The sequence below is a fragment of the Strix aluco genome, chromosome 3 (genome assembly GCF_031877795.1).
Source record: "Strix aluco isolate bStrAlu1 chromosome 3, bStrAlu1.hap1, whole genome shotgun sequence".
Taxonomy (NCBI): Eukaryota; Metazoa; Chordata; class Aves; order Strigiformes; family Strigidae; genus Strix; species Strix aluco.
The window spans coordinates 132,848,966-132,870,585 of NC_133933.1; the positions used below are offsets into that span (position 1 = coordinate 132,848,966).

Sequence of the window (21,620 nt, forward strand, 5' to 3'; positions counted from 1 at the left end):
CTTTTTGTTCCTTATTGAAGATGCCCGTGAGGTGGGGGTTATCCAGAACACCCCCCCTCCCCCTGGGGGGGGCTATGATGGGGTAAAAACCACCAAAATCGCCATAATTTGGCTGATAAGCAGCGTTTTCCGCCCCCCACGTGCTGTCCCACACCCCCTCCAGGGCTGCACTGCCTGCACAGGCAGCTGCCTGCACCCTCACCATGGGGCTGTCTGGGAGGGGGCTGCCACCGGGACCCCCCGCCCGGCCCCGGGCAAGGACACGGCGGGGAGTGCGCACGGTACCACCGGGCACGGCGGTTGTAGGGGGGGCGCTGGGGAGGAGCAGAGCGGTGGCGGGGGATTAGCTCAGATGGTAGAGCGCTCGCTTAGCATGCGAGAGGTAGCGGGATCGATGCCCGCATCCTCCACCTTGATTTTTTTTTTTTGGTGTTATTTTTTTAAATTTTTTTGCTGTCGCGGGTGGGGTGGGATCACGCGTGTGTGCGCACGCGCACACACACCCCCCCCCGCCGTGCGTGTCCCCCCGCGCGGGGCCCGTCGCCCGTGTCCGCGGACGGCGGAAGGAGCGGGACGGCGGGGCGTGCCCATGAGGGGAGGGGGTGTGGCCTCAGCGCCTCCCGGGGCGGGGCACGCCCGTCGCTCCCGCCCAACGGGTGGGCGCGTTGCTAGGAAGCGGCGAGCCAATGAGGACGCGCGTTGCTGTTGCCAGGCGGCGCGCCGGGCCGGGCCGGGCGGTGCCATGAGCGGGCCGCGGCGGCCCGGCAGCCATGGAGATCCGTTGCGGGGGGCTCCTCTTCAGCTCCCGCTTCGATTCGGGCAACCTGGCGCACGTCGAGCAGGTGGGGCCGGGCGGGGCGGGGGGCGGCGGCCCCCCCGCGGCCTGGGGCACCGCGCTCCCCCCCGCCGACTACGAGTTCAACGTCTGGACGCGGCCCGACTGCGCCCAGACCGAGTATGAGAACGGCAACAGGTAACGGCGCGGCGGGGCCGGGGCTCGGGAGGCCGGGGGGGGGCCGTGCGGGTAGCTAGTAGGGCCGGGGCTGCCCTCGGAGGGGCTTGGGGGGGCTCATGGGGCTGTACCTGCCCCGGGGATGCCCTCGGAGGGATGTGGAAGGGTGTAACCGGGTCTGTGCCCCCCCCGGGGTGCCATTGGGGGCGGGCTCATGGGGTTTGGTTCAGCCCCGAGGATGCCCTCGGAGGGGTGGGGTGGGTGTTACAGGGTCTGTGCCTTCCCTGCGGATGCCTTCGGAGGGGTAGGGGGGGGCTCATGAGGTCTATGCCCCCCCTCGGGGATGCTCTCAGAGGAGTATGGGGCTGTAACAGGGTCTGTGCTCCCCCCAGGGATGCCCTTGGGGGGGACTCATGGGGTCTGTACCTGCCCCAGCGATGCCCTCAGAGGGGTGGGGGGGGTGTAATGGGTTCTATGCTCCCCTAGGGATGCTCTTGGAGGGGCTTAGGGGGGGCTTATGAGGTCTGTGCCCCCTCCCAGGGATGCCCTCAGAGGAGTGGGGGGTGTAACGGGGTCTGTGCCCCGCCCCGGGACTCTGACAGGCTCCTCTGGGAGCACTGTTGGGCTCAGGGTCCCCGGGGCAGGGTCTGACCCGGCGCTGCTGTTCCCCTGCCCAGGTCGTGGTTCTACTTCAGCGTGCGCGGGGGGGCCCCGGGGAAGCTGATCAAGCTGCACATCCTGAACATGAACAAGCAGAGCCGGTTGTACTCCCAGGGCATGGCCCCCTTCGTGCGCACCCTGCCCGTGCGGCCCCGCTGGGAGCGCATCCGCGAGCGGCCCAGCTTCGAGGTACCGGGGGCTGCTGCCGGGCTGGGGGGGAGGCTCTGGGGACACCGACACCCCTCACTCTCCGCACCGGCATGATCTCCGGCCTTTTGGGGTGGGGAGAGGGCAGAGGGTTGGTGGCGAAGCCCCTTCCCAGGGCCCAGCTCTTGGCAGAGGAGGACCCAGCAGGTCCTTCGCCGCTGGCCGGCTTGGGCTGAGGTGCGGGCTCTCGCTGGGTGATCTCCCCATGGCAGAACGGCTCTCAAAGCACCCCCGGTGCCTCAGTTGCCACAGCGGCCGGGAAAAGGCCCTTCAGGGCGAGGGGAGCAGCGGGGTGAGCGCCTGGGAAGCCAAGGGCAGCGGCAGGTTGACCCCCGCCGCCCCCTGAAGCAGTTTGGGCTTTGAACAGGAGTTTGCTGCTCCGGGGGGGTTCTGTCTTCGGTCTGGTAGGAGCTGCCCGGGGCAAAGTCGCTTGTGGGTGCCCGAGGTTGATGCAGAGACCGCCCCCAGCATCCTGTCTGGAACAGGGGCTGGAAAGACTCTCCCACCCCCTGACATGGGACAAGATGACGCTTGATTTGGTCTGTGCCAGCACCAGGGAGAGACACGACCTACAGCTGAGCTTGGCAGTGCTCGTTAATTTAACAAAACGTGCTAAAACCGAGGGGTTCTTGTCGAGTCTCTGAGCGCTGACGGGTGGGCATGAGGGTCGGAAGGACCCTCCTGGGTTTCCCAGCGAGCTCTGCCGCAGAGCTGGGTGTACGGCGAGGGTTTGGTGTCCCCCCGCGGGGGGCAAGGACAAGCAGGCAGCTGTTGCCTGTGGATCTGAGCGAGGCAGGAGCCCTGGCTTTGACTCCCGCGTGGTTAGAGCGGGGCAAGCGGCTGCTGGAGGGGCTAGTGGCCACCTGGCCTGTGCCGGGGAGGGGGCTCAGCGTGGCCCTGGCCGGCGGCTCCTGCTCAGGCTCCGCTCGGTGCCCATCGCAGGTGGTGGAGGCGCAGTTCGTGCTGTCCTTCGTGCATCGTTTTCTGGAGCACCGTGGGGCCACCACCTACTTCGCTTTCTGCTACCCCTTCTCCTACACCGAGTGCCAGGAGATGCTGGCGCAGCTCGACGGCCGCTTCCAGGAGTGCCGGCACATGTCTCCTGCCAGGTGCGCACCCCCCGGCCCCGCACCCCCATTTCCTGGCACCCTCATTTGGCGTTGCCCCCCGCTGTGGAAGCGGGGTGTTGGCCACCTCCGGCTGGAGGGTGGAGGGAGGGATCTCTGTGCCCCCCGCTCCCCCTCAGGAGCTGCCTGGGGCTTTGATCCTCTGGGCCCTGGCTCTGCACAAGCAGCTCCCCCCGAGCATGCTCTTCCGAGGGGCTTTGGGGGGGTCCCTGTATTGCTTCAGGGGGTTCCTTTATTATTTCGGAGGGGTCTTGTATTGCTTCGGGGGGTCCTTTATTGCTTCAGGGGGTCCTTTTTTGCCTTGGAGTGTCCCTTTATTGCTTCAGGGAGGTCTCTTATTGTTTCAGGGGGTCCGTTATTGCTAAAGGGGGGCCCTGTATTGCTTCAGGGGACCCTTTATTGCTTTGGGATTGCCCCTGGCATCCCCCAGGGCAGGTTCCCATCAGGCGGACGAGGCTGTCACAGGGCTGTGACTGACCCCCAGCCCTTGGGTTAAGAAAAGGGGCTTCTCAGGGTCCAAGACCCCCTTTGCTTTCCCCGCTTTCCCGGCTGCGGGAGGGCCTAGGGCATCTGTGCCCCACTGCTCCCTTCCCTGACAATCGCTGGGGCAGTGGGAGGTCTCGCTGCCTGAGCGCCGGGCACGTCGTGGGTCGTGTGAGGAAGCTCCTCTGATCTCAAGAATTTCTCCTCGAAAATCAGAGGAGAACTTAATGCCCGGCTGAGGGGGAGGAGGGCAGCATCGGTCTCCAGGTGCCTCAGCGGATAAAACCCCTCCTGGCCCCGCAGACTTCCCACGGGGCCGGGATCCGAAGTACCTTTTCTTAGATGAGGGGTTTGTGGAAAGGGGTTTGTCCTTAAATCCTCACGCCGTGGAGAGCGATGAGAGTTTCAACCCCCAGCAGTCGCTCGGCGGTGAGATCAGAGCCTCTGCGGGTCCCTGAGCCCCTGGGGATTGTGGCAGGGCTGGCTGCTCCCGACCCACCCCTCCACGGGAGCTGCCGGGGGCCGTCGGCGCGGCGAGGGGGGATCTCGGTGGCATCGAGCCCCCAAGGCCAGTCCCCGCTGCCCCGCCAGGTTTCCCGCTTTGCCTGGCCCCACGCTGGGCTGCCCTGGCAGCAGGAGAGGGTCACGCGGGGGCTGCTGAGCTCCTGGGGCGCCGGGCAAGCAGCGACGTGGTCCTGGGCAAGGGGCCGGAGACAGAGCTTGGGGCTGTGCTTGGTGAGCCTCTGCCCTCGCCCCGCAGCCCCCTCGACTCCGTCTACTACCACCGGGAGCTGCTCTGCCACTCCCTGGACAAGCTGCGCGTGGACCTGCTGACCGTCACCTCGTGTCACGGCATGTTGGAGAAGCGGGAGCCCCGCCTGGACAAGCTCTTCCCGGACACCAGCACTCCCCGGCCACGCCGCTTCGCCGGCAAGAGGGTGAGCTGCTGCGCCGGCTCCGGGGACATGTGGCGGGGCCTCGCCGCCGCCCTCGTGTCCCTCAGCGGAACAACCTCGTGTCCTGGGGGGCTGGAGAGTGTCGGGTGGGAGCAGGGGGGGTCTGTGAGATCCCACCCGGAGCCCCAGCGGGGCCGCTTCACCTCAGCTCCGTGAAATTGTCCTCTGGGAGCACCAGGCGCCCGTTCTCGGGGCAAAAATTAGCGTTTGCTGCAAGTTCCATTCTGTCCTTCTCACACTGTCACTGCGAAGAAGAGCTGGTGGCGGTGCTGGGCTGGGGACGGGGACGAGCAGGCAAGCTCCCGCCGAGCTGAGAAGCTCCCACCGAGAAAAGGGCCCTTCGGGAGCTGCTTTATGCCTTTTTTTTTTTTTTTACACTTTTTGCAGTCAGGCTCGAGGGGGATCGCTCGGGGCTTTTCCCTGGGGCGCTTCTGCGGTTCTGTGGGTCCCTTTGGCCTCGCACAGGGACAAGCTGCCTTATTCCTAGGAGGGGCGTGGGCAGGGAAACCACCCAAAACGTTGTGTTACCGCCCCGGTACCTCGTCAGCTCCACGCGGAGGCTTTGGCTCCATCTGGGGCAGCTCAGCACCCGCCCGCGGTGCTGCCGCTCTTCCCCACAAAGCAGCTTCGTGCCCGGGGTGTGCTAACCCAATCTGAGCATGCTCGGGGGAGATTATTGTGTTTGTCCAGGCCTGGGGCTGGGGGGACGTTTCCACAAACCAAACACCCCAAGAGCAGGTTTTCACGCTCCTTTTAGACACAAAACTCAGAGGTTGGGACTTTTCCAAACGCGCCTGTTAGATCCTGATTGCTTAGCGATTAACACAGAATTAGCACACGGCTTAAATAATGCTTCTGCTGCTCCGCATGCTCAGGGGAAGGGACTTAACCTGGGCAGGGGCCTTTTTGCCCCCGGGGGTGTGTTTTTTAATATTATAATGAAGGCAGTTCACTGTCAGGACACTCAGAAGTCGGTTTTCGTGGCCAAGTTAACTGATTGATTAATCACTCTGTCAAGCTGTCACGTAACTCATCCTCAAGACAATCCTATCCGCTGTCTTTATGGCCCAGGACACTCTGGTTATTTTCAGAGGTCTGCAGAGCAAATCCTATTCTTTATAAATTTCGGTGTCTCACCTGACCAATCTCATTCTTACCCCAGGGGTGCAGTAGCTGTAGTTACCAGGGTAACCCTTCACCCTGTCGTTTAGCAGTGGGGCGGGCCAGAACCTGCCCATCTGCCCTCTCTGTTTGCCCCCAGGTATTTTTTCTCAGCAGCAGAGTCCACCCAGGAGAAACACCCTCCAGCTTCGTCTTCAACGGCTTCTTGGACTTCATCCTGCGGGAGGAGGACCCCCGCGCCCAGATGCTGCGGCGCATGTTCGTCTTTAAGCTCATTCCCATGCTGAACCCCGACGGGGTGGTGCGAGGCCACTACCGGTGAGTGAGGACATGCCGGCATGGGCTGATGGTGCCGCGGCTCCACACTGGCTGCGATGGACAGCCCCAAGATCCCGCGGCGCTGGGAGGACCCACTCCTACCCCCGGGGCTGCCCGCTCGCTCCCCGACCCCACAGTGGGGTGGGGGAGAAAAAAGTAGAACTCGTGGGTTGAGATGCAGTTGGACGTCACGGGCTGAAGTCAGCTCTGGTGCCGCCACTGCTGCGCGTCGCTCAGTTGCGTCAAAGCTCGTTTTTCATTCATCTGGGAGTTTTACTGGCCCCCCACCAACACGACATGTAGCAGCCGTAGTGGCCATGGCACGGGGTGGCTCAGCCATTACCGTCCCACAATTTAACTAATTGGCTGTTCTCACCCAAAATCAAACCCCCTCGAGGCACCCATGGGACTTCCCGCCCCGCGCAGCCACGTCCCAGCGCAGAAGCGATCCCGCTCCCGGGGCCGAGCGACGTCTCTTCCCCGAGGAATCCTTCCAGCACGCGACGGGGACTCTGACCCCTCCTGAGTGGCCTTCAGTGCCCTTGGGCGCTGTCCCGGGGGGCCCCGGCGGGTGGGAGCTGGGCCGGGGCCGGGGCTGCGTCTCACCAGGGCACGTGCCAGCGCGGAGGCACTCGGCTGCCTCGGGGCCGTCTCTGCCCCCTCCCCAAGAGGGGATGGTTTGGCCAGGTGAAAAAATAGCTAAGAACAATTTCATCATCAAAATAAAAATGTAATCATTGAAATGATTTGGTGATGGAAATAAAATTAGAATTTAATAATTGGAATAATTTAGTAATTGACATAAACCCACAATTTAATAATTGGAATAATTTAGTAATTGACATGAAATTGCAATTTGACAACTGAAACAACTTAATAATTGACATACAAAAATTACAGTTTAACAATTGAACTAATTTAATAATTGACGTAAAATAATAACGATGCTGATGAGAACAGCAGTGGCAGAGGACACAAACACGTGGTGTGCCGCGTGGCTGCCGCCCAGCCTGCTCCCGGCCATGCCGGGGAGGAGACTCCCGACGGGCAGGACACGGGCGGCTGGAAGGTCCCGGGTGTCTCCCGAAACTGCCCGGGTGTTACCGACATCGTTCGGTGCCGAGCCCCACGCTGGCTCCAGAGCGCGGCTCGGGGCTGTCCTGGCTGCTAAGGAGGAGGGGAAAAAAACAAACAAAATCTCCGCTCTGTCCGAGCTGAAAGCAGCAACCTCTGCCCTCCCTGCAGAACCGACTCCCGCGGGGTGAACCTGAACCGGCAGTACCTGAACCCCGATGCCGAGCTGCACCCCGCGGTGTTCGGGGCCAAGGCCGTCCTCCTCTACCACCACGTCCACAGCCGCGTGCTGCCCGGCTGCCCCGACTGGCGGACCTTCGTCTCCCCGCTCGGCCCCAGCTCCCTCAGCACAAAATCCTCCAACCGCCCCGGCGGCGGCAGTGCCCCGGCCCCAGCGCTTTCAGAGCTGGAAAAAGCCAACAACCTCCGTAACTCGACCGGCACTTGGCATGCTGGTGCCTGCCGCAGCCCCGCTGGCGATCCCCCGCCCGCCGCCGAGCCGCCCGCCGCCGGCCCAGGACTCTGGATCCTCCCGTCGAGCCGCAGCGCTGGGCGCTGCCAGGAGGGAGCCCCGAGGCCTCTCCCCGAAACCATCCTGCCCCAGGACAGCGGCCTGGCCTACTACGTGGACCTGCACGGCCACGCCTCCAAGCGCGGCTGCTTCATGTACGGCAACAGCTTCAGCGACGAGAACGATCAGGTCAGGGGGGGAGCATGGGGGGCAGGAGGACAGAGGGGCTGCAGCAGGCGGGGACCCTCTGGCTGCTTTTCCCCCCTCCCCGGGTCCCAAACGCTCCCTCCCGCAGCTGGGAGAGGGGCTGGGAGCTCCCCATCACCCAGAAACCGAGCTCCTGGCTGGATGGGGCTGGTGCCCCAGGAGAGGGAGCGTGGCTGCCCTGCCCACTTCACCTTCCGTCCTTCCTTCCCCTCTCCCTGTCTCTCTGTCTTTCCCCTCCTCTTCCCCCTCTCCCCCCCAGTCCTGTCAGGGGGCAGCAGCAGGTCTCAGCCTTGCCCCCACTCACAGAAGAGCCGCTGCTCCTTCTCCGGAGGGTGGGGGGAGCTGTGCCGCTGGGATCCCTCCTCTCCACCCCAGTGAGGGAGCCCGACTGCTGCCTCTCCCCGCTGGAGACGGGCAGGGGGCGGGCAGGGGTGGGCAGCACCCCCCAAGACAGGGCTGGAGCCTGCAAGACGCTGGAATTAGGCAGAGGAGTCCCCAGCCAACACCCCAGTGCACCCCAGAGCTGGCAGTGCTGGAGCAGGACAAACGGCCAAAGGCTCCCCCCACCTAAAAAACCCCTCTGTGTCCCTCTCTGCGCCTGGCAGGTGGAGAACATGCTCTTCCCCAAACTCATCTCCCTGAACTCACCTCACTTCGACTTCACGGGCTGCAACTTCTCGGAGAAGAACATGTATGCCAGGGACAAGCGGGACGGGCAGTCGAAGGAGGGCAGCGGGCGCGTGGCCATCTACAAAGCCTTGGGGATCATCCACAGGTAGGCAGCGAGCTCACCCGGCCCCCCCTGGCCCCAAACAGGGGTTCTGCCTGGACACATGGGGCGTTACGGAAAGTTGGAACCAGTTTTAGGGGGGCGGCTGTGTCCCGCCCAGCTCTGCGCTGGGGCTCCGCACTCCCGAGCCACGGGCCTGGCAGCTTCTGGTCCTCGCTGTTGCGCCGCGGCTTTCCGGGAGGAATTCTCCTCTTCCCCAGATGTTTGTGTTTGTGTTGAGCTGTAATTAAAACCTGTTTAGTTGGAACGGGCTCAGCCTCCCGCTTGCCAGATGGCCCTGCGAGATTCCAGCCTCGACCGATGGGTGATTCTGGGAGCCGAGGATATTTGTGTGCCCCGCAGCCGCCACGCGCCTCTCCCCCGACACCGGCCGGGATATTTTTGGCTGTTTCTGTTGTGGTTGCTGGGAACATAAAAGCAGCTGCAAGAATCAGACCAAGAGCCCCTCCGGCCCTGGCCGGGCGCAGCTGCTGAGGGAGGAGGCTGAGAAATGCGTCGTGCTGCTTTCGGAGGTGCCGCCGCCTTCCCCGGGAATCTGCGGTTTGAGGACGTGTGGAAGCGGCCCCGGGCTTCCTGCCAGCCCCGTTCTCCCCCCGAAGCCCCGCGCCCTCCTTCTGCGAGCGGCTGCACGCCGCGGGGGCCGATTCACGGCTGGGGCGGCAGAGCCGGTGCCTCCCTCGGCCTCTTTCTCACCCCCGTTTCCTTGCTGCGTGTTCCGCTGCTCCTCCGGCCGGGCCAGGGAGCAGCTGATCCAGCTAAAACCGACCCCGTGCTAACATAGGCGAGGTTTTTAGGCTCAGGTGGCCACTGTGGCTTGCTCCGTGCCCAAACGCAGCAGGCGTTCTGCAGGGGTCAGGAGGGGTGTTGGCGTGAGAGCAGCTCCTCGGAGGGGTGAGGAGGGACACTCGCTGGCTCTCTGCAGGGTTCACGAGCCGAATTGTTTCTGGGCAGCCGGGCCGATGCACGCCGGCCCCCCGGCAGCCCCCCCCTCGCCCTCCTCTCCTTCCCGCCTCCGGGAACCTGCTCTGGGAGGGCTGGCTCGGCAATACCACAGGCACCGAGGGGAGGCTGGCTGGCCACTCAGGCCCCGGAGTGTCATTTTTTGACAACAGAAGCAACATTTGCCTTTCTCCACCCATCAGGGACACCCCCACACACACTCCCCGTCACCTTCTGGAAGTGACCGAGAGGAGGCACAAGGGTGCTGCCCCTCATGCTCACGTGGGTCGTGTTTCTCAGGAGATCCCTGACCTGATTATTCTCCATTTCTGGTGCTTTTCCTCCTGGAGTCCCCCCGCCCAGGCAGAGGCATCTGGGGAGGAGGAGGACAATGAGGAGGATGAGGACAACAAGGACAAGGAGGAGGGGAAGAGGAGGAGGAGGAGTACAATGAGGATGAGGAAGAGGAAGACAAGGAGGGGAAGATGAGAAGGAGAAGGAAGACAAGAAGGAGGAGGAGGATGAGGACAAGGATGAGGAAGACAGGGAGGAGGAGGAGGAGGACAGGAAGGACAAGGAGAATGAGGAAGACCAGTAGGATGAGGAATACAAGGATGAGGAGAACGAGGAGGAGGAAGAAGATTGGGGGGGGGCGTGTTCTGCTGTCCCCCACCCAGGCAGCGCCCTCAGCCTGCAGCTTCCCTCGGCTTTGCCTGTCCTGACAGTTCCAGCTGTCACCGGGCCCGGCAGGTTCCAGGGACAGTCGGTGACCGTCACCACCAACGGGTGAGGTCGGGTCACTGCAGTGCCAGGGCACTGTCATCTGCCGTTCGTTCGGGTCTAAGGAGGCTCAGCGCTGCTCTGGGCCTGATGAGCTCCCTCCGGGGAAGGCGGTTGGTCAGTCTGTCAGTTGGTTGCTTGGTCAGTCGGTCGGTCTGTCTGTCCCCCACCCTCCCTCCCTGCAAATGGCCAGCCCCGAGCTGCTGGGGGGAGCAGTGGGCAGGGCAGGGGGGGCTGTGCCGGGGTGGGCCACCCTCTGTCTCTGCAGAGGGGTGACCCGGGGCCCCGCAGCCCCTCCACAGCTGGGGGGACACATGAGGATGGTCTGGAGAGGGGGGTGAACCCCTCTGCCCCCAGGGGCTGCCTGCAGTCGGCCTCGGGCTGCGGCTGGGGCGGTGGGTGGTTGGTGCCGCGACAGAGGGAGGCAACTCCACCAGAGAACCTTTACCGGTGCGAGTGTCCCCCGTACCCCCACACCCTGTACCCCCCCATCCCGTACCCCCACCCCTGCTGCCCGTTTCCAAACCCCTGCAGCTCCCGCACCGGCACAGCGCCCGGCTTTGCTCCGGGGGGCCACATTCCCCCCCGTCCTTGGTGGCTGCCGACCCTCCCAGGGTGACCCGAGACCCGTTTTCGGCAGCGGCTCCCCGCTGCGGAGCAGTTGGGGGGGTCCCTTGTGCCGGGGGGGGCGCTCCGGCTGCCCCGCGGCCCCTCGTTGGGCCCCAGCGCGGATCCTCCCAGTAACGCGGCTCCTTCCTCCCGCTCCGCAGTTACACGCTGGAGTGCAACTACAACACGGGGCGCGCGGTGAACAGCATCCCCGGGGCCTGCCACGACAACGGGCGGGCCAGCCCCCCGCCACCCCCCGCCCTCCCCTCCAAATACACTGTGGAGCTCTTCGAGCAGGTAAGGGGGGGGCCCTGCCCCGCGAGGAAACTTCCACCTTTCTGCCTCCAGTCCCGGAGAGCTGCTGATCTTTTTCAGAGGCTTTTCTCCCCTCCCTGCGCCCCGGCGGTGCCCGAAAAGCAAATCCATCACTCGCCGGGCACCAGGTCACTAAAGACACACGCGGGAGAGACTATTTATAATGATTATTTCGATGATTATTTATTTCAGGGTGGCGCAAGCCTCGGTGCTGGCTGCTCTCCCCCAAATCCAGCACCCCGCTGGGGCTTCTCGCGCTCAATTTACACACAAAACCCGCAGAGTTGGTCATTGCCATGGTTGGTCGGTGATTTACATACAATTATAATACTGCTGACACAGCACTTGGTGCTCAGGGCAAGGGGCTTCAACCGGGCAAGGGGCTTCTTGACCTGCAGGCGGGATTTTTAGTATTAAAATGGGGGCAGTTCAGCGAAGGACACGCGGACCTTGAGTTCGCTTGCCCCGTTGGCAGCGTACCCTCGCCGAGGGCTAACGGCTCCGGGCTGTCCTTGCTCTCCTGCTGGGGGATGCCTTTGGCTTTAACCCAGACAAAAACCATCTTGCTTGACCTAAACGTAAGATTATTCTACAAGTTTAACCTTCCCCACGGGCAGGTGGGGAGAGCGCTGGCGGTGGCGGCACTGGACATGGCAGAGTGTAACCCCTGGCCCCGGATCGTCCTCTCGGAGCACAACTGCCTCAGCAACCTCCGCGCCTGGATGCTGCGGCACGTGCGCGGCACCAAGGGCACCAGCGGGGGCCCGCGGCGGCGAGGAGGTGCCAGGACCCCCCCCAGGAGCTCCACGTAAGGGCCCTGCCGGGTTGAGCGCGCAAGAGCTGCAGGATAACGCCCGTTAGAGATGATAAATGTACTCCAAGTGAGTCACCCTGCAGCTAACGAGGCCGAGGGTTATTTATTTGCTCGCTCCCCCGCTGCTCCCCGCAGGTTCCCTAGCCGCCGCCTGACCAAGAGGCCTGTGGAGAGAACCGGTGTCTCTCCTGCCCCTCCGGTGCTGGGCTGGCACCGATTTGGGCCAGGGGCGGGGGGCGGTGGGAATTTTGAACCCTGCTGCTGCCGGGACAGCGATGCGTGGGGAGGCAGGGGCTGGAATCTGGGGCTTGGATGGAGGCGGCGTCTCTGCAGCCCGGCTGAGCCGGCTGGCGAGGACGTGGGGAGCGCAGGGGGGGCGGCGGGCGGGAGCCCCTCACCCCAGAGCCGGGCTGAGCCTCCTGTTTCTCCTCCCCCGCCTCCCCGCAGTGTTCTGCCCACCTCGGCCTCCGATAACGCCCTGTCCCGCACGAGGAGCTCCAGCCACGGCGCCAGCAGCCAGCAGGACTCTCCGCAGACCGAGGCCTCCCCCAGCTTCCCCTCGGGCCCGGCCACCGCCAGCCGGAGCCCCCAGAGGCACCGCGGCAGAGCCCCGGCACCGCGCAGAGGTAAGCTGGGCCGGGGACCCCTCATGCGCTTGCTCCGGTACCTGTCGAGCTGCTGTGCCACGCCGCGGCCCTGAGGAGAGCCCCGTGCCGGCGTCACCCTGCGCTTTCACCTTAATCAAAACCGTTTGGCGTGGAAGACGGGGGTGTGAGCCGACGCCCTGGCCCCCCTCGGACGGGTCCTGGGTGCCGCGCTCAGCTCCGCGCCCCGGCCTGAGCCGGCTCCGGACAGAAACCGCCCGGCGAGACCCGTGGCTTCTCCCGCCCGGCTTACGGAGGGACCCGAGGGGGCCCGGCCGCGCTCCTGCCCGCCGGCGCCGCAGCCCCGGGCTGGGCAGAAGCTGTGGCGAGATGAGAGGGACTCTGTCCGCCGCCGGCTGCCCTCCCCGCACCGCTGCCCATCCCGAGGGGCTTCCAGAGCAGCCAGCACGGAAAAACTCCTCCACTCGACTTGCTGAGGCCCGCGGGGATACACCGAAGTGCCTTTTCCCTTCCCAGGCACCCGCCGAGCCGCGGTCGGCGCTGGCACAACTCCGGTCATGGTGAGGGAGGCTGGCGGAGCTGTAATTAGTCACGGGGGGGCTTTGAACACGCGGCGAGGCCTGGCTGGTGGGGGCCGACTCGCAGCACCGAGCCGGCGGGGGGAAAGGCCCCAGTTTGCCACCCCACTGGCGGCTGCACCGCGCTCTGGCAGCGGGGAGGTGCCGGAACACGGCCAGGCGCCCGCCCGGGCCCCTCGGGGGGTCGGTGCCGCTCTGTGGGCTCATCCCACGGGCCCCCAGCGACGGAAACGGGGCTGGACTGAGAGCCCCGGTCTGCTGGGGGGTTCCGGTGAGCTCCGTACCCCAGGGTCGCGGTGCGTGGGTGAGGGTCCGCGGCGGGGGCTGCGACTCTGCCGCCGGCGTCGTGTCCAGGCTCCGCGTCCCGGTGCCGCCGACCGTCGGCGTCTCTCGCGCTCCGCCTGCGGCGTGGTCGCTTGCCAGCGCATTGTAGTGACCGTTTCTCATCCGCCGTGAGAGCGCGGCGGGGAGGAAATAAAAAGGCTTTGTGTTCCCGTGGGCACGGTGTAGCGTCTGTTCCTTCTGCCGTACGAGCCCCACGCCACGGCCGTCCTGCCCCAGGATGCCATCGCGGATTCTTCCATCCCCCGGCAGCCGGGAAGGAACCGGGAATGCCGAGATCCCGCCTGCAGCCCCACAACGGGGCAGTGGGTGCTCGGCCCCGGATGGAGCCACGGTGCCCTGGTGTTAAAGGATGTCACCAGACTGGGGTGACAACTCAGAGCTGGGCCGGCACTGCGGGGAGTGGCCGTGGCTGACAAAAACACCTTCTCTAGAGGTGATTGTACAGAACATTCTGCAATACAAAAGTCTTTGGGGTTTTCCCACGAACTCTCAGCTCTTCATTCTTCATCAACTTCCAAAGTCCATTTTATTCCCCAGCTTCAGCTGATTCTCCTCGTCCGTTCCAATCCTTGTTTCAGTGTCAGGGCCATCTTTCGGGTCATCATCATCATCTTCATCTTCCTTCCACTAGTTTTCATCTCGCACAGTTCTGAGAAAGACTTCAAGATGTTTTGTTAAAAGCTTGGGTAGAGCGAGCGGTTTCTGTATACTGAATTCTCTTAATCTGGCAAAACCCCCGTGTTTAGTCAATTAACCATCCTTTGTTAAGCCTGGCTCTACAGGATTAGCTTGCCTGGGATTTAAACCAGCCTTGGGCTGGGACTATCCAAGCAGCAGGCTGAGGACACTTTCCAGGCCTGTGGAGCAGCGTTCCGGTTGCCTTGGTAACGGTACAGGATCGCTCGGTCCTGAACACATTTCACTGGGCCTTAAAATCTATTTCAAACACCCCAGAGGTTGTATTTAGAATTCCACGCCCGGTGTCACCAGGAGTTGGCCCCGGCAGGCAGTGGAGCCACGGGCGCTCCGGGCCGGGTCTGGTCCCGCGGCGCCATGTCCGAGGAGCAGCCGAGGGCACGGGCTGTGCCGGCGCGGTGCTGCTCAGGGGGCTCCGCTCAACACCCCCGTGCCATCCTGGTTGTGCCAGGTCAAGTTGTTACCCACCAGTCCCAGCCGCCGTCACCAATAAAGCACTGCCTGGGGCAGGGACGCCCCTGCACAGGTTTGCCGGTGTGGTGGAGACCCGGCGCGCGCAGCGCCGATCCCGTCTCCCTGGTCCCGGTGGTGCCAGCCCCGGCCGTTCCCCCCGGGGCTCCGCGTACGCCCTCCACCAGCCCGAGGTTCCTCCTGCCCCGTTCCGGCAGCCCTCGTGGCGTCGGTGACTTCCCCAGCGCCGTGCTGGCCGCGTCCTCGCCGAGGGTTGTGGCAAGCGCCGAATGTCAGCCCCGGGGAGCCCCTCGTGCCGCTGGGGCCAGGAGCATCACTGGGACGGAGCCCGGGCTGTCCCGCCACGCCGCCCTGCCCCTCTCCCGCACCAACCCCGGTCCTCGGCCACGGCCTCATCCTGCAGCGCCCGAGCCGCGTGCCCGGTGCCGCAGCTGCTGGCTGCGGTTCCCTCCGGCGGCGGCACTCGCCGAGGCCCAGCCCCGAGGCCCAGCGCGGTGGCTCGGGCCGGGTGTGGGCTCTGCGCCGCGGCGGCTCGGCACTGAGCTCCCTCTCGTTCGTCCCGCAGGGGCCCCGCCAGCGCCCAGCACCCGCCCCGGAGCGCGGGAGGCCCAGCGCGGCGCGGGAGAGCCGGCAGCTGCCCGGGGCACGGCGCTGACGCAGGTATGGCCCCCCCGGGGGCTGGGGACCATGGGTGGGGGGACACACCGGGGGGGACACACTGGGCTGGGAGCTGTCGGACCCCCCCTCCCTGTGTGGGGGGCTCTGCACACCAACCACCCCTGAACGTGGGGCTGAGACCCCCCCAACTCTGGGGCTGGGTCCAGCTCCATGGGATCCCCCGCAGCGCTGGAGGGGCCCCCCACAAGCCCAGAGACAAACACCCCCCCTCCACCTCCCCACAGGTGCCCCCCAGGAACCCGCAGGCCCAGGGACCCCCGGACCAGCCCGGGTAGGCACCAGCATCGATTTGCGCCGGGGGGGGGGGAGCCCCAGAAAAGCCCCCCCAGCAGCAGCGTGTGGGTCTCGGCAGCCCTGGGGGGGCCCCCCCTGCGCCCCAGCAGGATCCTGGTGTAGGGGAAAGGGGCCACAAGCACCGCAGCCCCGGGGGACTCATCCTGCCCCCCCAGGTACCGCCCCACCACCCCGGGGGGGGCTCCCAGCTCCCTCCCTCCCCGCAGGACCGGCGGAGGGATACGGCGGAGGGATACAGCGGCAGGAGAAATTTTTTTTTTTTTTTTTTACATCAACACGGTTTTGTTTGGTCTTAATCGTGTCACCGCTCAAATCTGTCCGGAGGATGCCGGGGGGGGTCCTGCGCGGGGGCGGGGGGAGCTGTGACATCACACGGCACAGGCCTCACTCCGGTGACGTCATGGCGCGGGGGGGCGGGGGACACTCTCACTGCAGTGATGTCATGGCGCAGGGGGGGAACACCCTCACTCCGGTGACGTCATGGCGCGGGGGGGCGGGGGACACCCTCACTCCTGCTTCTTGGGGTTGTTGACTGCCACGTAGTGGTAGAGGACGACGAGAAGGAAGAGCGAGACCCCCAGCATGTTGGCGAAGATGGCGAGCTGCACGTCCGTGATCATCCTGCAGGGGACACACACACACACACGTGATGACCCCCCCGCCCTGCCCAGGGCCCGCCCGGGCCCCCCGCGGCAGGACCCCGACCCCCGCCATGGGACCCTCGGAGGGGCGACCCCCCCCCCCGCCGCCCCGTCCAGGCCTCCCCCAGGGGCCCCCACTCCCGCCCGGGCCCCCCGCGGCAGGGCCCCCGTTACCCGCCCCAACGGGCCTCTGCGGGGACACCCCCCCACCGTGCCGGGCCCCACCGGGCGGGGCCGCCCCGGGACCCCCCCCCCCCGGGACTCACGCGCTGCCGGTGCCGCCGCCGCCACGTCCCCCCTCCGCCTCGCGCCACTTCCGGTGCCCGCGGGGGACGACGGGAGGGGGCGGGGCCTGGCGGCTGGCGTCACGCGACGTCACGGGTGCCGGGCCGCCGCAGGGCTCTTTCCCCCCCCCGCGCGGTGACGTCACAGCCCCAGGCCCGCGGTGACGTCACGGCCCGGCTCTGCCCCGCGGCCCTCGGGCGGGGGCGGGGCCAAGCCCGCCCCTGGGGTAACGCCCCCGCCCGGCCCCGCCCCGCCCGGCCGCCGCCGTCCCCATACAAGGCCGGGCGCGGGGGGGGGCGGGGCCGGGGGCGGCCCCAGGGCGGCCGCAGCTAATTATAGCGACTGGGATGGGGCCCCGCGGGGCCTACTGGGGCGTACTGGGGCGTACTGGGGTATAGTGGGATGTACTGGCGTGTACTGAGATGTACTGGGCTGTACTGGGGTATAGTGGGATGTACTGGGGCATACTGGGATGTACTGGGGCGCATTGGGAAGTACTGGGGCGTACTGTGGTGTACTGGGATGTACTGGGGCACATTGGGATGTACTGGGGCATACTGGTTTGTACTGTGATGTACTGGGGCATATTGGGGCATACTGGGGCGTACTGGGATGTACTGGGGTGTACTGTGGTGTAGTGGGGTGTACTGGGTCATAGCGACATGTACTGGGACATAATGGGACATACTGGGATGTACTGGGACATGCTGGGGCGTGCAGGGCTTGGGGCAGGACAGGCCACGGCCTGGGGGGGTCCCGGCAGCGGCTCCTCCGGGGGGTGCTGCCCCCCCCGGCTGCTGTGGTGGCTCCACCCGCGGTTCCCGCCGGGGGCGCCCATGACATCATCGCGGCGCCGGGGCCCAGGCGTGACGTCACCCACCGCCAGGCCGTGACGTCACCACCGCCCACTCCGGGGGAAGCCACCGGTGTCAGGGTGGGGTGACCGCGGGGTCACACCCCCCCGCCCCCCCGCTGTCCCCAGCAGCCCCCCAGCGCCACACCGGCGCTGCCGCGGGGACGTGGCGGTGGCTCCCCGGGGGGGACCCGGCGGGAGGAGCGGGGGCACCGTGCGAGGCCGCGGGGGGGACGCGTGGGGGGCGCCGTGGCGGTAGCACCGGCCGCGCTGGTGCCGGCAGCCCCTGGCCCCCTGCCCGGCCCCCCCGGCCCCCCTTCCCGTCCCCGCCGCGGCCTAACGAGAAGCAGATGTGCGGCGGCGGGGGCGGGGGCCGGCGGGGGCCGCCGTGCCCGGCGGAGGCCGGGGCGCGCCACGGGCCGGCGAAGGGGCCCCGCGGCGGGCGGGAAGCGGGGGGCCTCGGGGACCCCGTCGAGGGGCAGCGGGGCCGGGGCGGCTCTGGCGGCGAGGGGCCGGCCGAGGCGCGGCCGAGGGGAGGGCAGAGCCGCCGTGCGCGCCGAGCCGAGCCGAGCCGTGCCGCGCAGAGCCAGAGCCGCGACGGGACGCGCCGCTGAGCTGGGCCGTGCCACGCCGGCCCTCGCGCCCGCCATGGCCCGCTGGCTCTGGCCGTGCCTGCTGGCCGCGCAGGCCCTGGCCGCCAACTTCCCCCCCAGGTACAGCCTCTACACCGGGGGGGCCGCCCCGCTCGGCCACGGCCAGGCCACGGCCCCGCAGGGCCCCGCCACGGCCCACGCCGCTGCCCGGGCCGCCAGCCGGCACAGGTAGGAGCCGGGACCGCCGGGACGTGCCGGGAGGGGACCCAGGTGGCCCGGGAGCCCCGGGGAGGGACGGGGGGGGAGCTGGGCGCGGCCACCCGCCCCGACGCCACGGGGGCCCCCGGCCGGGCGCCAGCACGTGCCGCGAGGGGCGAGGGGCGGCGGGCGCTGCCGTGCCGGGGGCTCCCCCGAAGTGCCTCGTCCCCGGGTGGGCGCACGTGGAGCCGCATGTGGGGCACGGCACCGGGAGAGCGAGACCCATGCCGGCAGCCGCGTGTGCCACAGTGCCGGGGATCCCGGGGCTGGTCCTGCCGCCGCAGCCCCACGGCGGCCCCACGGCGGCCCCACGGCAGCCCCAGGGAGCACGGCAGGACCTGGTGGGGCTGCCTGGAAAAGGGGGGACGTGGGTCGGACACCCCCAGCCCAGCCCCACAGTGCTGGGGCAGGGACGTGGCTGAGCCCTCCCCTGCGGCTTTGGGGGCACAGCGGGGTCTCCCCACAGTTTGGGGGTCACCCAGACCCACCGCCATGGCCCGGGGCCCCTCCCTGTGCGCGGGGGGCACACGGGGGACTGCCCCCCTGCCCTGCGCTTCCAGGAGGGCTCCTGCCCCGTCCCGTCCCCATCGCTGGGTGGTGGGACCCCAGCACAGCCTGGGGGGGTCCCGCGGGTGGGGGGCTGAGGCAGGATGGAGGGGCTGGGAAGGGAAGGGGAAGGGGAAGGGAAGGGGGGAGGCGAAGGGGGGGCCCGTCGGTCGACGCAGGAATTCCCGGCGGCCCCCGGGGAGGAGTTGGAATCCAGCCGGGGCTTGACGGGAACCAGCCGCGGCACCGCGGGCCCCCACCGCAGCCCAGCTCCCACCGCAGGGGTCCGGGAGGGGGGCCCCGGAGGCTCCCCATGGGGCGGGGTGGGAGGCGGGGGGGGGGGGAAGGTGCTCTGTGTGGGGCTGGGGGTGCTGGGGATGGGGCTCAGCTCCGGGCTCTGGGCTCAGACCTTATAAGGCTGTGCCGGGGTCCCCGCGGCCTGTGGGGCTGCGCTGGGGGGTCCCACGCTGTGGGGCTGGGGGTCCTGTGCCATGGGGCTGGGGGTCCCTGTGGCCTGTGGGGTTGGGCTGGGGGTCCCACACCGTGGGGTTGAGGTCCTGTGTGTGGGGCTGGGGGTTCCTGTGGTTGTGGGGCTGGGCTGGGGGTCCCATACCATGGGGCTGGGGGTTCTGTGCCATGGGGGCTGGGGGTCCCCGCGGCCTGTGGGGCTGCCCCTGGGGGCCCCATGCCGTCGGGGGCTGGGGGTTCCTGTGGCCTGTGGGGCTGCCCTGGGAGTCCCATGCTGTGGGACTGGGGGTGTTGTGCCATGGGGCTGAGGGTCCTGTGCCATGGGGCTGAGGGTCCTGTGCTGTGCGGCTGGGAGTTTCTGTGGCCTGCGGGGCCAGGCTGGGGGTCCCACACTGTGGGGTCAGGGTCCATCACTGCTGTGGGGGGAGCAGCAAGCCCCACAGAGGCACAGCAGCCTCTGTGGGGGTCGCGGACACCCCCAGCCTGAGCTGGGCTGAGCCCCCGCCGTGGGAACCGGGGACCCGTGGGGCAGGACGTGGGGCACCCATCCACAGGGACCCCAAACCCTGCCTGGCCACCCTGAGCCCCACGGGCAGAGCCCCCGACCCCACCGGGGCTGCCCCATGGCCGGGGGCTGCAGCTGCTCCTGCCTTGGGGGGGGGGGGTGGAAGGGCTGCAGCGCGCGGCAGGATGCGGCCCATTAACCCCACGGCACCGGGCCATGACGGCTGCTACCGGTGGGGCCAGAAGGGCAAGTGTGGGGAGTGCCGGGGGGGGGCAGGGGGGGTGCTGGGTGGGCGCCCTGACCCCTTCCCACAGGAACTGGTGCGCCTACGTGGTGACGCGCAGCGTGAGCTGCGTGGTGGAGGACGGCGTCGAGAGCTTCGTCAAGCCCGATTACCAACCCTGCGCCTGGGGGCAGCTCCAGTGCCCCCCGCGTCCTGGCGTGAGTGCGGGCAGGGGTGAGGCTGGGGGGAGCCCCGGGAGTGGGGGGCCCCGGGGGGGGATGCTCAGAGCAGAGCCAGCTCCGGCCACGGCCCCCGCCGCTGTCCCCCCCGCTGCCGCCGCCGGTGTTTATCCACCCCGGGGTCATGTTTATCTTTTCGCAAGAGCCCGGCGGCCTAAAGCGGAGCCGGGGGGGTGATCGGTCCCCCCCCCGGCAAGCCCGGCTGGCAGCCCCCCCCCCAGGCCACCGGTGGTTGAGCACGAGTCCGAGCACGGGCTCGGGGGGTCCCAGGCCGCGGCCGGTGGTTGGTTTTACCCCCCTGACGCCGCGGCACGGGGCAGAGCACGGGCAGGGAGCGGCGTGTGGGCAGGGCTGCGCCCGCTTCGTCTGCCGGGGGTGGTCCCGTGTCCCCCCCCCGCCGCGCTGCGGCAGGGTGTCCTCTGCCCGCAGGTACCGAAGCAGCTTCCTGCGGCCCCCCGCTACAAGGTGGCCCAGAGGACGGTGTCGGAGCTGGCCTGGCGCTGCTGCCAGGGCTACTCGGGCCGACGACTGCGCCGAGGGGCCCGGCGCCGGCCTCCCCCCAGCCCACCCGGCCACCCCCGGCCCCGGCCCGGCCGCCCCACGCTCTCCGGCTTCGGCAACCCCCTCAGCGGCTTGGGGGGCGAAGGTAGCGCCGGCGGGCTGGGGGGGGTAACAGGAGGGGGGGGGGGGGACGCGCCGGTGGGGCGTCCCCCACCGTGACCCTGAGGTGCGGGCCCGCAGGCGGGGGGGACGCGGAGAAGGTGCGGCGGCTGGAGGAGCAAGTGCGGCGGGCTGAGCGAGCAGGTGGAGGAGCTGCGGGCCGGGGCAGGAGCCATCGGCGGAGCACCCCCACGCCGGACCGCGGCCGGTGGCCCCGAGGGCGAGCAGCCGGCCGACGCGGCCCGCCCCGGAGGTGCGGGAGGTGCTGAGCCCACGTCCAGCGGCGGCTGGAGGAGCTGGAGAGTCGCCTGCAGCGGCAGGAGAGCGGCCGGGGAGCGACCGGGGAACGGCGTCGAGGGGCCCGGCGTCGGAGGCGGCGCTGCGCGAGCTGGAGCGACGGCTGCAGGAGACCTGCGCGGCCTGCGCGTGCCGGCACCGAGGGGCTGCGGCGGCAGGCGGCCGAGGACCGGGAGCGCATGCGGGCGCTGGAGAAGCTAGTGGGCTCCGTGGACCAGCGCAACCGGGAGGCGGTGGAGACGGTGCAAGCGGCACATCAGCAGCCTCAGCAGCCGCCTGGCCCCCCGGCGCCACCCACCGCCGGACGACCTGCAACCGGCGCCTGGCCGAGCTGGAGCGGCGGGCTGGACGGGCTGCCCCGCGGCGGGCGGCAGGGCCGGGTTGGGCAGGGGCCGGTGCTGGCCCGGCGGCTAGCGGAGCTGGAGGGGCGGCTGAACGCCTCGCGGGCCGGCCCGTGGCCCCCCGAGCCGGAGGGGCGTCAGGGGGGGGCTGCCAGCGCGTTTGGCCAACCTGAGCCGGGA

The 21,620-nt window shown here is 67.9% G+C and overlaps 4 protein-coding genes and 1 non-coding gene across 6 annotated transcripts in view; 3 read left to right on the forward strand and 2 right to left on the reverse strand.

Annotated features, from left to right (window-relative positions):
- The window catches only part of SLC5A6 (solute carrier family 5 member 6), a 54,179-nt gene that overhangs the window by 17,195 nt on the left and 15,364 nt on the right, over nt 1-21,620 (reverse strand). The gene's annotated exons all lie outside the window — the stretch shown is intronic.
- On the forward strand, nt 30-15,660 carry AGBL5 (AGBL carboxypeptidase 5). Of its 2 annotated transcripts, XM_074820439.1 has the most exons (12): nt 126-973; nt 1,630-1,801; nt 2,762-2,928; nt 4,190-4,367; nt 5,647-5,825; nt 7,071-7,599; nt 8,223-8,392; nt 10,897-11,032; nt 11,668-11,858; nt 12,312-12,490; nt 15,125-15,219; nt 15,462-15,660. In XM_074820439.1, exons 1-12 carry the CDS (start codon nt 771-773, stop codon nt 15,510-15,512), a joined length of 2,250 nt encoding a protein of 749 aa, XP_074676540.1. In that variant the 5' UTR covers nt 126-770; the 3' UTR covers nt 15,513-15,660. The 2 variants fall into 2 exon arrangements, with proteins under 2 accessions (XP_074676538.1, XP_074676540.1); XM_074820437.1 differs by lacking the exons at nt 15,125-15,219; nt 15,462-15,660 and adding an exon at nt 12,986-13,546 and having other exon boundaries at nt 30-973.
- On the forward strand, nt 338-410 carry TRNAA-AGC (transfer RNA alanine (anticodon AGC)). Its single transcript has one exon. It is a non-coding gene; the product is annotated as a tRNA-Ala (tRNA).
- Nucleotides 15,765-16,152, reverse strand: OST4 (oligosaccharyltransferase complex subunit 4, non-catalytic). The gene is made up of 2 exons (XM_074820443.1): nt 15,994-16,152; nt 15,765-15,913 (listed from the first exon to the last, which is right to left on the reverse strand). Exon 1 carries the CDS (start codon nt 16,149-16,151, stop codon nt 16,038-16,040), a length of 114 nt encoding a protein of 37 aa, XP_074676544.1. The 5' UTR covers nt 16,152; the 3' UTR covers nt 15,765-15,913; nt 15,994-16,037.
- On the forward strand, nt 17,740-21,617 carry EMILIN1 (elastin microfibril interfacer 1; the record flags this gene model as incomplete). The annotated part of the gene is given in 11 exon segments (XM_074820571.1): nt 17,740-18,131; nt 19,995-20,121; nt 20,572-20,788; nt 20,884-20,933; nt 20,935-21,067; nt 21,070-21,146; nt 21,149-21,229; nt 21,231-21,347; nt 21,349-21,414; nt 21,416-21,478; nt 21,480-21,617. Coding segments are annotated over 11 exon segments (1,242 nt in total), but the record flags the coding sequence as incomplete, so codon positions are not given.

Coding starts and splice junctions, on each gene's coding strand:
- AGBL5 (XM_074820437.1), top strand. CDS start 771: ATGGAGATCCGTTGCGGGGGGCTCCTCTTCAGCTCCCGCTTCGATTCG. Junction 4,368..5,646: donor GCCGCTTCGCCGGCAAGAGG/GTGAGCTGCTGC, acceptor GTTTGCCCCCAG/GTATTTTTTCTCAGCAGCAG. Junction 8,393..10,896: donor GCCTTGGGGATCATCCACAG/GTAGGCAGCGAG, acceptor CCCGCTCCGCAG/TTACACGCTGGAGTGCAACT.
- OST4 (XM_074820443.1), bottom strand. CDS start 16,151: ATGATCACGGACGTGCAGCTCGCCATCTTCGCCAACATGCTGGGGGTC.